Source organism: Conger conger, chromosome 10 (genome assembly GCF_963514075.1).
Source record: "Conger conger chromosome 10, fConCon1.1, whole genome shotgun sequence".
NCBI lineage: Eukaryota > Metazoa > Chordata > Actinopteri > Anguilliformes > Congridae > Conger > Conger conger.
Window position 1 is genome coordinate 47,490,004 of NC_083769.1, and position 17,694 is coordinate 47,507,697.

The window sequence follows — 17,694 nt, forward strand, 5'->3', positions numbered from 1 at the left end:
GTGTAAATGCGGCCCCCGTGCCTTTGATTCGTGAGCTCCAGACAGCAGCAGATGTAGCTTACCCTGCTGTCTGCTTGTGTACCTGCTCAGGTGTAATAAATAGCTCATGCTGTTATGCCCCAGGCTAAAGCTGTACAGAACAACTAAAGTTGTTTAATATTTGATGTGTGATTGTCACTTCGGCATGGCGGCATTCAGTCAAGCTGTGAATTTTTTTAAAATGTTTTTTTGAGTAGACAGAGTTTGGTGTTCTTTTCATGAGCTCCAGTCCTCCAGTGTATCGTGGAGTGATTGAGTCTTTAGGTTACTGAGCTCTGTCTCCACGCCAAGCTTAACCTGTGCGAGGAGATTTGGTGGGTTAAGTGTGTGTGTGTGTGAATTTTGTCAATTATTCATAACCATACTATCATGCCTTAAAGTATATACTCTATTCCAAAAACCTGATGAAATTGTGTTTTTTTTTTTTCTCTATCTACTTCCTGGGAAATTAGATTTCATGTCATCGTACACCAGCATGTATGTTGATCCAATTTTCCGTTCCCCTCCAGTCAATATTCTTTTCACACAGTGGTGCGCATGCTCATTTGATGTCCCCCACCTCCACCTAGAAAACCTTCTCTGATGTGCAGTCACTGCGTCACCTGTGGTACGACAGCAGGATGAAGAAAGTCATTTAACCATTGTTGACATTTAGATGAAAATGAAGCTTCGCCTCACCCTGCCGTCCTCTTAATGCGAGGTGAATGTTCATCTCACGATGAGACGGATATAATTTGGTCCAGTGAGATAAAAGTTTTCAGTGTTTATGCTTTGTTTGTTTTTATTCTCTTCAGTGCTGTCAAGTGAAATCGAGATCCACAAAAAGCTAAGAGGCTAATTATGCTCGATGGGTTGCCCCCGGCAATACTAATGTGTCTAAATCCTACTGTAGGTGAGAGGTTCTTTTTCCCTCAGATTTTAGGTAAGGCTCATTTGCATTTTTGTTGGCATGGCAGAAGAGACAATTATAATATTGTAATCCCTTTCTTGGTTCAGCTTTGCACAGTAACCATTGGATATTTATTTGGTTGAATAGATAATCCCTGTGTGGAATATTTCAAAAGTACTTTAAACGTTGGATGCAGTATGGAATCAATCTTACAGGCCTAATCAAGGCAAGCATCTGTGCAGGGCCAACAGAAATAGCTATGCTTAAAAATAACCAGAATATTGATATAGTCATATGAATGCAGACAATGCTGTGGTGAAAGGAATAATCCAGCACATACACACACACACACACACATACACACACACACACACACACACATACACACACATACACATACACACACATATACACACACACACATACACAGGCACACACACATACACACACATATACACAAACACACACGTAAGCACACACACACACAAACACACACACAGGCACACACACATAAGCACACACACACACACACAAACACAGGCACACACACAAACACACACACAGGCACACACATAAGCACACACACACACACAAACACACAGGCACACACACAAACACACACACAGGCACACACATAAGCACACACACACACAGGCACACACACATAAGCACACACACACACACATAGGCACACACACATAAGCACACACACACAGGCACACACACATAAGTACACACACACATAGGCACACACACACACACAAACACACACACACACATAAGCACACACACAGGCACACACACATAAGTACACACACACATAGGCACACACACACACATAAGCACACACACACACACATAAGTACACACACACATAGGCACACACACACACATAAGCACACACACAGGCACACACACATAAGCACACACACACACATAAGTACACACACACATAGGCACACACACACACATAAGCACACACACAGGCACACACACATAAGCACACACACACACATAAGCACACACACACACACGTGTAAAAACACAGACTCGTACCTCCCGAGGTTCTCCCGATCTGATTATCATGGTAAGTAGACAATGAATGGATATTACTTTCCGACCCACACACTGTACTTGCACTCGATGTTGCTGTCTGCCTCCCGTTGTAAAGGCTGATATAAGGTGTAAGAGAATCGTGCTAAAAGGGCTGTGGGATGTGCCTCAGACTTTAACAGCTCCCGACATTCAGTGATACTTCATATATACTGATGTACTCAAGACACGGTCGAATCAGTCTCTCTCTGTGTCAGGAGGCAGGAAACGCAAATCACACATCTCTGGTCTTTCTGAATATATCTCAAATTTTAACAATTTACACTGAAGTCTTTTTTTTTAATAATCAGATGCCGTGGGGCTTTTTTTAAATTCTTTAGTTCGCTGACACTTTTATCCAAGGTGATGTACAGTTGCAGGGGACAATCCTCCCCTGGAGCAATGCAGGGTTAAGGGCCTTGCTCAAGGGCCCAACGGCTGTGCGGATCTTATTGTGGCTACACCGGGGCTTAAACCACCAACCTTCCGGGTCTCAGTCATATACCACTGGGCTACAGGCTGCCCCAGTAAATTGTGGGCGACACCCTGCCAATACGGGAGGGTTGGGAACCCTACTGCAGATTCCTGGTCATCGTTGATGGCATAAATGAGGCAGAACCTAAAACTATAGGTGTCCAGGTCCTTTGCCTACTGGGCTACACTAGAACCCAGAAGGCACATTTTCTGTGCAAGGTATATTGGTCGGTTCATTGCTAGCTCTCCAATACATCATTAGTCCATCATAGTGCTGCAGTCAAATTGTTCCAAACGGCTCTCTTTTATAATGGGATTGATTTTTCTTCTCTTCCCCACCCACTGAAGTAAAAATGTCCGCAGAAATTCTCATTAAATTTTGTAAGCCTCCAGGTGTCGTACCCGTCAACAGTAACATCTCTCTAAAACGTCAGGCAGTTAGTCTGTCTCCAGTCCACTGTACCCGTTCATGGCAGGTGTGCAACAGTGTTTTACATTCGCTTTGGGAGGTGAATTCAAATCCATCCTCAGAGCGCAGTTTCAAAGATCACCGCGTCGCATCGCTGACCGAGTCTGATCGAGTGCTTTTTCTATGCTCAGGGTCCACCCGCATTCCACCGCTGCATAAAAACACATTAACAGCACAACAGTGTGGTGCAATATCCCAGATAAGCGCTATACATCAGCGCCATCGTGATTGGCTGTGATGTGGCCCCGCAGTCTCTGTTTAATCAGCCGATTGGCTCTGTGACGGCTCCCCGCTACGGCGGCGACGCTGTCGATTTAGCGATCCCCGCGGTGGACAGGAACCGCTGATATCGGACGCTCGAGCCTCATTTAACATTACAGCCCGGGCCTTATCCGCGCGTCGCACGACGGTAAATCTCCTCGCACGTAAAACGCTGTTTCAGCCAGGCCTAATGATAGGGTGCTGGGGAGATAGGTACAGACAGAGGCTAATGATGGGGGCTAATGAGGGCAAACAACAGCATCCTTTTCAGTGGGAGCCAAGGCGCTGATATAAACTCCTGTGAATAAGCCTCATTCAGCCAATCTAGTATCGCTACTCATTTGTTGTGTAGTAATGGTGCTAGAAGTACTGTTGTAACAGTATTAGTGGTTGCAGTCGTAGTCGATAAGTGTTTTGAGTTATAGTTCTTGGCTTCTGGAAGTCCTTGCTGACCACACTAAGATGTAAGGAGTCTGCAGTGTGCTGTTGCTGAAACACCTTATTTAATTCATCCTGAATTAGAAAACCGCCTCACAGCAAGGAGGTCCTGGGTTCAAATCCCCGTCGGCCGGGGCCTCTCTGTGCGGAGTTTGCATGTTCTCCCCGTGTTTACGTGGGTTTCCTCCGGGTAGTCCAGTTTCCTCCCACAGTCCAAAGACATGCAGGTTAGGCTGATTGGAGAGCCTAAATTGCCCGTAGGTATGAGTGTGTGAGTGAATGGTGTGTGTGCCCTGCGATGGACTGGCGACCTGTCCAGGGTGTATTCCTGCCTTTCGCCCAATGTATGCTGGGATAGACTCCAGCCCCCCTGCGACGCTGTTCAGGATAAGCGGGTTAGGATAATGAATGAATGAATGAATGAATGAATGAATGAATTAGAAGGTTGCATTCTGCAGTCCAGTCTGGCCCGCTCCATCAGCATGTCAGCGTACCCTTTCCGGGGTAGCGCTACGTCATGGAGATGTCAATCAGATATCCAGTTGGAAAATTGTTGACACCCACACACTTGTCCGTTTACTTTTAACAGTTCATTTTCAGTGTTGGCAAGCCGGCTGTTTCGGATCAATACAGAACGGAACACTGCTAGCACCTGATTGGTTAGAGAATACTTTATACAAATGACACACCTACTCTACCCACCCCAGAATGTTTTTTTTTTTTTTATTGTGTAGAAGGTGGAGCCAGGCTGAAACAGTGAGTGCAGTTACTCTTTAAACACTCTGTCCCAGAGTGACTTGCACTGCTTAAGTTCTTTCGCATACAATCTACTACAGCCCAGCTGGGTATTCCTCAAACAATCCAGGTGAAGCGAGGGCACAGCCGCAGTGACCCACTTGGGACTTGAACCTGCAGCCACGGCAACACAAGGCCAGCTCCTTAGCCATTACTCTATGCTGCTGACCTTTGACCTCCCAGCAGCAATGACCTCTCATCAGATTGGCCCAAGGGGACCTAGAGAGTAACACAGAGTCTAAATATCCTTCAATGCTTTCTGCATGTGTGTGAGTCTGTGTGTGTATGTGTGCGTATCTGCATGTGTGTGTATGTGCGTATGTATACCGTATGTGCCTGTGTGAGTCTGTGTGTGTATGTGTGCGTATCTGCATGTGTGTGTATGTGCGTATGTATACCGTATGTGCCTGTGTGTGTGTGTGTATGTGTGCATATCTGCATGTGTGTGTATGTGTGTATGTATGTATAATGTATGTACCTGTGTGTGTGTGAGTATGTGTGCGAATGTACGTATATGTGCTTGTGTGTGTGTATGTGTGCATATCTGCATGTGTGTGTGTGTGTGTATGTGTGTATGTACGTATAGTGTATGTGCCTGTGTGTGTGCGTGCGTATTTAGTGTGTTTTATGTGCTTGGAACAGTGCGTTCTCCTGCACGCATTCCTAATTGGACCCGCACTATTGACATTTTCTCCCACTGCTTGTGACAGTCACTCATCACAATGTGCAGGCAAGAAGAACACTCATAAACAAAATGGCTTCAGTTATACCGTACATGGGGGGATAATTTAATCTCATTACTTATTAAAGCCTGCCAAATAACCATTTCCCATAGCTACAACGGGCAGCCATTGCTTTTTCCAAAAGCTACTGTACATTTCAGTGGCGTTGTGTAGTCTGAGAATGAGTTGGGCTGTAATCATGCGTGTTCAGCTCCTTATCGTTCAGAAACCACTGTTTGTGCTTCTTTGACTTTACGCCAGCCAGCGGCAGATTCCCAGCGGGGAAGCTGGCCTTTGTCTGCACGGTTGGCTAAAGCTATAATCAACAACCCCATATTCATTAACGCCTCTGCTTGTGTCACGTTGCGCCTCCGTAGGCACGTGCGATCGCCGTGGTGCCTGGATGGCTGTTTTTCAGGACAGTTTTTCAGGGGAGTCAGGACACAACCCGTTATTTGTGCTTGTATAAGGCAGGGCAGCCTTGTACTGTTGTGTAACGTTCTGTGAAGCGAAAACATCTGCCTAGTTAGATAAAGTTGGGTAAGAAATGGGTTGCAAAGAAATGCATGCCGCCAATACCGTACAGCGGGCCTTTTAACTCAGTAGACATGTTGACTGTTCACTAGGGTCCGTTTTGCGACGAAGCGTGTCTGTTCAATGGCAGCAGCGTTCGAGTTCTCAGGGCTGCTGATGAGGGTAATTAATGAGAACGATTGGCCAGGCTGTTGGATAACGATCCCTCACAGACGTTTACAGACGTGGGCTCGCTCTCTAATGGACATATCTAGTTATTGAGTAACCCGGAGTCGGTAATTAGGCCTCTCTGTCGCCATGCAACCAGCGGATGCTTTGTGAGGGTGTTGCCTGGATACTGACCTTCCCTCTCGCTGTGTCGGGCCTGTCCGCTGCTCGGACCGTTCTGTTTGATTTCCGTTGAAGTGAACAGTTCGGCTTTTAAGGAATCGGGGGGGGGAACAAATCGTGGTGTTTCTGGTGGCCCTGGTGCAGTTTTCTCAAAGCATTTTTTAAAGGAACAACGCCGCCAAAACGCCACACTGGTTAGGTCCAGCGATTAGCTGCTATATAATCTTTTCAGTTTCCATGTTTTCCCCCTGACAGGATCAACACCCTTCTTATGTGGCACAATTAAAAGATGCGGCACAATTCAAAGAATGTCGACTGATTTTCTGGGAATTTGGAGTTACAAAAAAAAAACAAAACGACTTATTTTCCGGGAATTCTCTGGTGGCGAGGAATTACCAGTGTCCAAGCGTTGTCTCCCAGAATGGCGGTGTGGCTTGGCCGGGGCGGGCGGGCACAAAGGAGCGCGGGGAGGGGGAGGGGGGGGGGGGGGGGGGCGTGGTGAGGATGAGGAGAGAGCAGGATTCCCGCGGTCTTTTAATAAAGCCCCGCAGCATTAAAACCGTCCTGCAGCGAAAGTCTTAATCGCGTCATGGCAGGGCTGCGGATCCAGACAGCTGGAATAATGACTCTCATCTCGCAGCCAGCAGGAGAGAGCCGGGGACACAGCCGTTAACGGGAGCGAAAATATATTAAACCCGCTCAACTTGCTCTTCCTCCCCGTCGCACTCCTTGCTGCCATTGTCTGGGCCTTTTTCCCGACCCGCCCGGCGATCCGGGGGCCTGGGGGGGGGGGGGGGGAGAGGCGCTGGCTGGGGAAGATTCATGGCCGCTCCAGACTCCGCATTAGCACATCCAGGACCTCGCTGTCATAACTCTGCCAGCCGGTGACAGTCTGACCTTCTCAGGCCCGGGCGGCCGCCTTTTCTTCTTCTGCTTTTTCTTCTTCTTTTTTTCCCTTTTAATGTCGGGGATTGTGTGAGAATCTTTTAATTACAACTCCTGGGAGCTCTCATAATCATCGAGCAATGAGCAGTACACTGTGTGTGTTTGTGTGTGTGTGTGTGAGAGAGAGAGAGAGAGAGAGAGAGGGAGAGAGGGAGAGAGAGACGAATAGAGATGAGAAGTGAATGATGGCAGGTGTGTCACTTTTAGGATTGCACTGGAATGGGATAACAGAGCGTTAATCTCTCTTATATGGGAAAGGCGGCTCAGAGATCTCTCACTCTCTGGCAGTTTCATCTGAATCGCTCAGGTGTGTGTGGATAGATATATCTGTGAAGCCACATAGCGATGAGGAATATGGATACAGGTCCTGCACTGATGCCTGTGTGATGGTGTTAGATGAGTTGTGGCGGGATGAAGACGGCGACATCGAAGCAAATTTTGTATTTTGTAAGACAGAAAAGTATTAACTTCTAAGCTCCAGTTGTCCTTCTACATTCAAAATGTGTTAACAGTCACTCCGAAATGGCTGCACTGACCTTATAGTAGGGGTGAAAGATGTGGAAGTTCTGGGGATAAATAGATAAATAATGAATTATTTAGCTGACGCTTTTATCAACTTACAGTTGGGGACAATCCAACATGATTTGAAGAGCTTCAGATAATTTTGATTAGGTTACATTTTGAGCATAATATCACACCTAATTTACAGCATCAGTGGTGCATCAAATGTGTCAAATTAGTCTGCCAATATGGTTGTATCATCATACCGGGCATTTTGTCAGCCGTAATCTAACTTCATCAGCCAATACTGGTGAGTTTGTTTTAAAATATAAAGCATTGCCTGACTCCTAATAGACCCTAATATTATCATGAATCCCCAGGTTATAGGCATTCATCATAGGGGGAAGTGCAGCTCAAGTGCTCTTGAGCCAGCAATTTCAGTTCAACTCATCAAGCTGTGTGAGATACAGAATGAAAGTCATATCAAATGAAAATCTTATAATGAATGACACAATTTCAGCTGCTCTGCATACAGCAAATTAATTCAATGTCATTTTTTTTACTAACAAGCTATCTGTACAGTATGTAAGAGAGAAAATATATGTAGTCTCTTAATTACTTAATTTAATCAGGTGACTAAAGCAAGTAAATCCATCAAAATGTCTAACTATTGTTGGACTGAAATGTTGTTGTGAAACTTACTTATAGGGCTGGCCACAACCCGCATTAAATTATTTTGACATCAAGATGTTGGGCTGTCTGGAGGAACCCAGGGAAGACAAGTCTTGGAGTTAAAATGGCCCCCCGCATCTGCATATCAGGTCTGACTGTGCCTGCTAATTGAATAACAGCAGTTTACTCACAGACTGAACGTGCTGTGAAAGCCGACAGCGAGGTGTGCAAGGCTGGGGAGAACGATGGCGTCACCACAACTGAAATGCTAGAGGAGTAAATATATTTACAGAGAGGAAAGGAGACTTTGAACGGTGGTTTCACCACTGCTGGAATGCTCGAGAAGTAAATATATTTACAGAAAGGAAGGAGGTCTTGAACAGTGGCGTCACCACTGCTGAAATGCTCCAGAAGTAAATATATTTACAGAGAGGAAAGGAGATCTGTGGGCGTGAAGCCCTGCTGCAGTCTCGGGGTTGAAAGGGGAGTGATAACGTTGTGAGGCTCTGAACAGAGAGCTACAAGGGGGTAGATGATTTATTATCGCTGGGAGGTAGAGGCCAAAGTGTTAATAAATGAATTCCTTCCTTGCTTTCACAAATGGATTTTTAATGAGAGTGAACCGCGCGACCTTTAACACGGAGGAGACACTATTTTTAAACGTTGGCGGTTTCTCAGATCGCGGCGGCATTTCCCTCCTCGCCAGCGGCCCTCGCCGCGCGCCGGTGATTTATGACGCGCGTCTTTTCTCGCGCGTTGCCGCGTGACCTGCTTGCGGCTTTTCCCGACACGGAATTGTGGGGCAGAGTGGGTGAGCCCGCTTGGAAAACCGTGTTTACACACTCGCCGGCGGAGGACAAAACGGCAGCCTATTTCTGGGATTGACAATAGAAGAATTACCTCAATCTAGACTCAAGCATTACCTACTGGAATATCCATCATTTTTGAAAAGGAAAAAAAAAACCATAATGATGCTTCAGTTCGAGAGATCGGAACCTATACAAAACCTACGCATCTATGCCCTACATTATGTCTAAACCAGGACACACACACGCACACATTGTGTGTAAGGCATTCAATAATATTTGAAGGTTAAAGAAGCGGTGGAAGTAGAGAGAGGGAGGGGAGGAGGAGATGAGAGTGTGTGGTACAGGTGTGGGCTGCCTACTGCTCTCCCTGTATGCTGTGCTCCAGAGAAAACAGCCGACACAAACAAATGTACTGAAGGGGAAAACGGGACCAGGCGATGAGCATTTATCAGGCAGACGGACAGAAGCTAATGCGCTCACCTGCGCTGTTGTGTTTTTAGAGAAGGGAGGAGCACAGGGACCCTTATCAAACACTCATTTTATGGTGGGAGTACCGGTCATGGTAGTAAAATAAATAATAAATAAACAAATAAATATTGAACGGATTGATGAAATTCCGCTATTAATCACTCTAGCACTTGGAACCGTACTTCCCTTTAGGGTTTTCAGCAAACATGTCCCTGGTTATGGGTATGCACTTTGTTGTACGTCGCTCTGGATAAGAGCGTCTGCCAAATGACTGTAACGTAACGTAATCTAAAGTAATTGCAATGTAGTTTACCTTTGAAGTCATTTGAAGTTGGCTTACACAGCCTATTGTACCTACGTATTATTTTGCTCATGGCTCCCTCTGGCGGCAACAACTGAAATTGCCATACGGAAGGCCTTTTATACCGTTACCAACTGCCTCATATTTATCTCATCGGCATTTAAGATATAATTACACATACATATTAAATGCCAATGATACCATTTACGCTAAAATCAAATAAATAAATAAAAATGCAAGTTTACAGTGGAGCGCCACGAAGAAGCCCTCTGTGTTTGTGGCAGCAGCAAATTTATTGCCAATTTGTTCAATTAAACGGGAATGATGCCCTGAACTCTCCTTTGAATTGAACCGTAATGCACATTCACAATGCTCAATAAATCCGCTCGGAATTCCTTAGTTGTTAAGAATATAAAATGCCTACTAATTTAAGGTGTAAAATTGTAAAACATGGTATTCAATCACACAACAAAACGGTGTCTGCGGTAGGCGAATCCTTCCAAGTAGTAAAACTATACTATGCAAAACGTGGCCTCGTGGCCTCAGAAGTTACTGGCTGTATCTGACCGAAATGAGTTAGAGACCAGCTAATAGGTAATAGACAACAAGGGTAAAACGTTATCCAAATCCTGTGAATATATCCATTCAGAACATGCACAGTCGCATCTTAACCGGTGGGATTCATTATTCTATCACCAGGTAGTTAGGTTGAAGCCAATGCAAACCTGGGACAACTGATTTTGTTCTGCACACTTCTGTAATTGAATACAAAATTAAATAGTGCATTTGAAGATTGGCTCATTCTTAACAGTTTCCACCAAGTGTATCCAAATCACATTTTTAAAGCTGCAGACAAGGAGGTCCGATGGATAATATTGTCTCCGAGCTGAAGATACTTCCTCCAACAACCTAACCATCTAGATTTGAGCTTCCAGTCCCTGTTTCCAAGTTAACCGTGCAACGTGAACGCGAATACGTGAAGATTCTGTCCGATTCGAACAGCAACCTCCAACTTTACCAAGGAGGGGGAGGAGTTATTGGTCACGCTGGAAATCTCGCGATGCTTCAACATAGTCCCAGTTTCCAACATGGCAGGCAGTAAGTTAGTGTTGGAGGGGCGAGTTAGTATTACAAGCTTTATTTTGGGGTTAGGTTTTGTGATAATTCCTTTAATTGTATCACTAGGATCACACATTGAATTAGTATTTGACTATCTTACTGGAATTAGGGGAAAAATAGCGATTGCAGTCTACCTTGCGGTTGCTAATGGCTTCTTGCTACTCATATACAAAGGACCACTCTATCAGGTAAGAGGATAGCTGACACTTCCCAAGTAATTACATTTTTGTTTATCTGGTGTTTGGGTCTTGACTACAATCCACGGGGTTTAAACAACCCCCTCATCGTTTCCACGAATATTCCTTCGAAGTTGAACACTTGAAAATGTTACCTTGCGTTGTGTTGCTGGCAGTTTGTCGATTAGGTGTGATCCTATTAGAATGTGGGTCAGGGATCTGTCATCTTACTGCTAATAAATTCTGACCAGTTTAGCTCCAGGGAATCCCATAAGATGGTTTAAGTTTCTTATGCATGCTAACGGACACACGAACTCAGCTTGATGTTAGAGCGTGGCTAGTTGCATATGTTGAATTTAAGTTAGTTTTGTTTTCGTTAGCGATAGGTAGTTAATGCACTCCCGCTACAGCTCGCCGCACGTGGTGCGACCGACCGTTGACAGATCGTAAACTTGGAGACAGCGATAAAAAGATGCCTGCTAGCTTGTAACGTTAGACTAAGAATGATTGGGTATGTTGTTGAGTCGGTACAAATCACATCCAGATTCTCTGAACTCTCCATATCTTTCTGGTTTTCATGCCAACGTCTGACATTAATTATGTAATTAGACCTAACATTTATAAGCCATCTGACATTTTTGTATGCGCATGAATGATAGCGGAAGCTGAAGTTTATCTGTGATCTAATCTACAAGTTAACCAGTGTTGGTGTAGATGGCCAATTGCGTTATTTACCCAGGCTAAATTGTGGAAACATAAATCTCTATATACACCGGCCCTCCAGAACCGGAATTGGCCACCGCTGTGTTAAGCTTTTCTCATCAGCCCCCTCTCTCTCCGTGTCTCAGGTTGCCGTACGAGCCTGTTTCCTGGGATTCACGTTTGGGTGTGGCCTGTTAATCAGCGTTGGCCAGACTACGTGGACGCACTTTGGCTGGTAGGCAACTGGTTAAGAAAACTCTACGACATGTTAACACTTGTTTTGTTTCTTTATATCCATTTTATTCTGCCTAGTTTTTCCTTTCAGGATACCCATGTTAATGGTTGAAAGTAAAACTACCATTGGCTCTGCCAGTTTCTGGTCGTTTTGTTGAAAAAGAAAAAGCCCTTGCACAACATTAATTGTAGGCTAGGGCAGAATTTCAGTTTCAGATGTGGGGGCGGGGGGTTTTATGTTAATTAAGTTTATGTTTTGTTTATGTTACATCTGTAAAAGTGTAGGGGACATGTCCCCCCTTAAATTCCATACATTGGCCTTCATTGTGCCATAAAATAATGGCAGTGGCTTTCAGTCGATAGGTTCGAGTTCAGCCAGGCGATTAGCTGTTCTATTGGGGCGACATGGCTCAGGCAGTAAGAGCAGTGTCTGGCAGTCGGAGGGTTGCCGGTTCGATCCCCCGCCCGGGCTGTGTCGAAGTGTCCCTGAGCAAGACACCTAACCCCCGAATGCTCCTGACGAGCTGGTCGGCGCCTTGCATGGCAGCCAATCGCCGTCGGTGTGTGTGAGTGTGTGTATGAATGGGTGAATGAGAAGCATCAATTGTGCAGCGCTTTGGATAAAGGCGCTATATAAATGCCAACCGTTTACCGTTCGCTGACGCCGCAGTGCTCCGTGTGTCCAGGTACATGTGCTCCCTGTCGTTCTTCCACTACTCGGAGTACCTGGTGACGGCCATCATTAACCCGCGGAGCCTGTCTCTGGACTCCTTCCTGCTCAACCACAGCCTGGAGTACCGGGTGGCCGCCGCTTCCTCCTGGGTGGAGTTCATTGTGGAGAAGCTGCTGATCCCAGGTCAGTCCGCCGGGGGCCCCAGCCTTCGTGCTCAGGGCTGCAGAGCCTCCTAGCGAGAAATGTTCTGTAAGCCCCACGGGATTTACAGTGAGCTAACCTTTTTTTTTTTTTAATGGGATGTGGAAGCTTAGTTTGTGAATCTTCTGTGTGGTTAGGATTATGCCGGAGTGTGATTGATACAGGGGCGGCCTGTAGCGGAGTGGTTAAGGTAAATGACTGGGACAGGCAAGGTTGGGGGTTCGAATCCCAGTGTAGCCACTATAAGATCCACACAGCCGTTTGGCCCTTGAGCAAGGCCCTTAACCCTGCATTGCTCCAGGGGAGGATTGTCTCCTGCTTAGTCTAATCAACTGTACGTCGCTCTGGATAAGAGTGTCTGCCAAATGCCAATTATATAATAATGTTAATATATAAGTCAGTATAACAATTCAGTTCAATTCAATTTTATTTGTATAGCGCTTTTTACAAAGCTGGATTGTCACAAAATAGCTTTACAAGGAGCCCAGGCCTGAGACCCCCTCAGAGTGAGTCTAGGGTGACAGTGCCAAGGAAAAACTCCCTGACTAACAGGAGGAAACCTTGAGCAGAACCGGGCTCAGAGGGGGAGCCCATCTGCTTTTGGCCAGCACTGGGCAAACAGTGAGTTTAACAGAAGTATTGGGACCTTTGGCCAGTCCAAGAGGAGGAAGTGCTGTTCTGTTGTAACTTTGGGCAAGATGCGTGTAACTTTTTTTGATGGATAAACATAAACATAAAACATAAAAAACATAAAAAAGGGTTTGACCATATTCAGGTTCATAGTTCATAACAGGCCATTCAGCCCAACCTGGCTCCTCATTTACAATTATTATTATTAATAATAATAATAATAATAATAATATAATTATTATTATTATTATTATTATTATTTAAAATAAATTAACTTAATAAAACCATAAGCAAAGCGTAATAATGTTTGCAAATAGAAAGCTAGCGAGCGTGCTAAAGGATGGCTTTGTACCTGCCCTGCTGTTGCTAACGGATGGCTTTGTACCTGCCCTGCTGTTGCTAACGGATGGCTTTGTACCTGCCCTGCTGTTGCTAACGGATGGCTTTGTACCTGCCCTGCTGTGTGTCTGTGCAGACCTGAAGCAGCTCCGCTGGCTGAGTTTGGCGGGCCTGCTGATGGTTCTGTTCGGGGAGGGCCTGCGTAAGGCCGCCATGCTGACGGCGGGGTCCAACTTCAACCACATCGTCCAGAACGAGAAGGCCCAGTCCCACGTGCTGGTCACCAGTGGGGTCTACTCCTGGTGCCGGCACCCCTCCTACGTGGGCTGGTTCTGCTGGAGCATGGGCACACAGGTACTGGCACTTTGGGTGTGCTCTTACGCACACACACGCACACACACACACACACGCGCACGCGCACACGCACACGCACACGCACACGCACACGCACACGCACACGCACACACACACACACACTTACACATGCACACACACACCTGCATACACACACACACACGTTCACATGCACACACATAGACATGCATGCACACACATAGACGCACACAAGCACAAATACACATACATACATACACACACACACACACACATGCATGCACACACACACATATACACACACACACACGCAAGCATAAGCACACATCTTGATGTATATATGACAAATAGATGCATAAACATAAGTGTGCCTGAGTCTAATGGACTGAAATATTGCATTGTCCTGCCAGTATACCTTGGAGAATTTCTGAAGGAGCAAAAATACACTTGTTATTTTGTAAACTACGTTTCTATTTTTATTATTATTTTTTTTAATAAGTTCGGCTGAAAGATAATAGGTAGAATGTGGCATGTATTTTCAGAGTGAATTCAGTTCATCTGAATTTCATTTAGCTCGTCTTATTCCAATCGGTTCTAAGCGATTACCCATCTTCCTTTGTCTAGTGCCAGTATGGTGCTCACAACATTCTTTGTAAGTGTGTGTTCCTGCGAGTGTGTAAAGGAAGGCTGTGTGTGTGTGTGTGTGTGTGTTCCCTGCAGGTCCTACTGTGCAACCCTGTGTGTGTGCTGGCCTACACGCTGGCCAGCTGGCGTTTCTTCCGTGAGCGCATCGAGGAGGAGGAGATCTCGCTCATCCACTTCTTCGGGGAGGAGTACGTGGAGTACAAGCGCAGGGTGCGCTCCGGCCTCCCCTTCATCACGGGCATCCGGGTCGGGTCCTAATCCTCCCGACGCCGCGGTCGGGGAAACGGGAAGAACACGACCTGGGGATCCTCCCGAGACTGGGGTGGTGAGCCGGCCGGTAGCCGGGCGCTGCTGCCGTGCCCTGCCCCTAGTGGCCCGGAGGACCGAGGTCATCGCTGCACGTGGAGACACTCACGCACTGTGCCCTACAGAGCCCCGGCCCCTGGCCCCCTTTTGACGGGCGGACTTGTCTGGGAAAACGCCACGGCCCTCAGACCACCGTCTGTCTGTCACTCTTCAATCGCCTGTTCGTTTAGCATTTCCTGTTTTCACAAGGATGGGGTGTTCTTTGCTGTCGTTTCCCCAATTCTACATATATCTCCTTTTGATTTCTAAAAGACAGTATTCCGTTTATTCCTCAGCTGTCTGTAAAGATTGTGGGTAATGCTGCTGCGATTGTTTACTCAAGTTAATTGAAACGAATTTATGACGCCTTAGCCACTGTTCATGTCTGTGTACACGTAGAACTCAGTTTCCCATGATTCCATCTGTCTTGTGCCCCTCCCCACTCCACGTTCAACCCAATTGTGGGTAAGTAACAGTCAGTCTGGAGGTGCTCACTAACCTGTAGCTGTTATTGTCAGGATTGTTTTTTCAATGCTTGATTGCATTTTGGTCTTCCATCCATAGGGGGAGACAAAGTCAGGTTTTCTCCTCCGCTGCTAAAATGTTAGGATTATAACCTTTATGGTACTGTGATCCTGATCAACTTAACACTCAGCGAGGAAATGAGCAGGTACTTCTTCTGATGAATCAGTAAGTGTAACTGGGGCTCTAGTTGGAACATGGCAATCAACTCTTGACCAATAACATCACTTCGTAAAACTTGCTAGAACCAATCAGATTGCAAGAAACCAATGTCGTATCAATCTCAATCAACTTACCTGTACTTGTGTTGAGTCTCGGGACTGCTGAAGTTACATGCCCCTGCATTTGATCATAAGATTGTTCAATCTTAAGCGTAGCTTTACTTTGCAGTGTGCGGTTTCTCGCTTCCCCTTGTTGATTGACAGCAATCGGCTGCTATTAGCCGCGTAATCTTGCGCGTCATCAATACGTTTTCAGCCGAGAATTTGTACTTTTACAGTTACGCGACGACTAACCTTGTCCTTGAGGCTTGCAAAAGGTAACGTTGCGAAACTGCATTTTGCCTCAGTTTCTTCCAGTCTGCAGTGCTGCCATCTGTCCAATTATGACACTTGGCGGAGGGCTCGAGGATTTGGGACCCGTCTTATTTTAGTATGCCAAGAATTATAGGAAATTTGGAGAGCCAAGCTGATTGACTGTTTTTTCATTTTTCTTTACTGTACGCCTAAAAATACGGCCATGCCTGCAATCATCTGGCATGTGTTCGCATGAGATTCGGGTAGAAGGCAAAAACGATGCCCATTCAGTGGCTATTGGAACAGATGCAGTCATTTCTCTGACTGGTTTTTTAAACACTATGGCTTGAAGTAAGGTTTTTTTTAAAAAAACATTTCTTTTTTGCCCCAGATGTAATTCCCTGAATGAAAAATTACTTAAAAATGAAAATATTATTGTTGTGGTGGGGAAGCATGTGCAAAATGACCAGTTTGAAATTATGAATACTTCCCTCACATTCAAATATTTTAATTCTTTAGGAAAGCATCCAACTATTATTCTGGCTAGTGGTGTTCAATTGCTGTGAACTAACACGTTTGTGAGTGGATTCAGTTCTCACTTTAATTGGAATGATGAGTGTTAAGTGAGACAGTAGAATATCTGCAAGATATTTTGTCAGTTAAAGAGATGATGTAATGTAACAAGAAAGTAGGGAGTTTCTAAACTCAGGACTTTGTTTTTGTAACGGGTTTTTACCGAAAAGAATTTGAGTTCAGAGTGGCAGTGTAGCATTACCAGCGTGCAGAGAGTCAGAAATTTAACACAAGGCTTACTTGCTTGCTTAGAATCACAAGTTAAAGATGAAAGTAAAACAACCTAATAAAGTTGCAGTTCTTTGCGAAGTTTGGCGTGTGGAGACACTCACCCTCAGTCCACTGCTCAGTCTACAGGACATCAGGTCTCAGTTTGCCTTTAAATATCAAGTGTGAATGGTGACAATCAAAGTACACATTTTATTCCCAGTATTTATATTTAGAGAGACTGCTTTTAAGCCGTAGTGTTCTGTTGCACGTGATACTCAAATAATATTTACGGTTGAGTTCTTATTCATCTGAAATACCTCTTTATTGAGAGTTAGGCGGCTGCTATTTTATATTGTACGCGCGTTGATTTTGTTGATGGCGCACGTTGACTTGAAAATGTGTGCTTCCGTTATTGTGTGCTGTGATGAGGACGGGTAGCGACCTGCTCACTAGTCTCCCAGTGATACCAGACAACCTTCTATCTCACAGGGCACACGGCACCTGGAGCTACATGCCTGCGGCCCGGAAGGCCGGTGGTTCAAGTCCCGGTGTAGCCACGATAAGATCCGCACAGCCGCCGGGCCCTTGAGCAAGGCCCTTAACCCCACATTGCTCCAGGGGGGGGGATTGTCCCCTGCTTAGTCTAATCAACTCTAAGTCGCTTTTGGTAAAAAAGCGTCAGCTAAATAACCAATTATTTTATTTTTTATCATTTAGTCAGCTTACAAGCCAAAACAT

General features: G+C 45.5%; 1 protein-coding gene across 1 annotated transcript; it reads left to right on the forward strand.

Annotated features, from left to right (window-relative positions):
- The first annotated feature begins 10,822 nt into the window (after positions 1 to 10,822).
- icmt (isoprenylcysteine carboxyl methyltransferase) lies at positions 10,823 to 17,055 on the forward strand. The gene is made up of 5 exons (XM_061258473.1): positions 10,823 to 11,046; positions 11,883 to 11,971; positions 12,657 to 12,826; positions 13,950 to 14,167; positions 14,867 to 17,055. Exons 1-5 carry the CDS (start codon positions 10,828 to 10,830, stop codon positions 15,047 to 15,049), a joined length of 879 nt encoding a protein of 292 aa, XP_061114457.1. The 5' UTR covers positions 10,823 to 10,827; the 3' UTR covers positions 15,050 to 17,055.
- Positions 17,056 to 17,694: the final 639 nt, after the last annotated feature.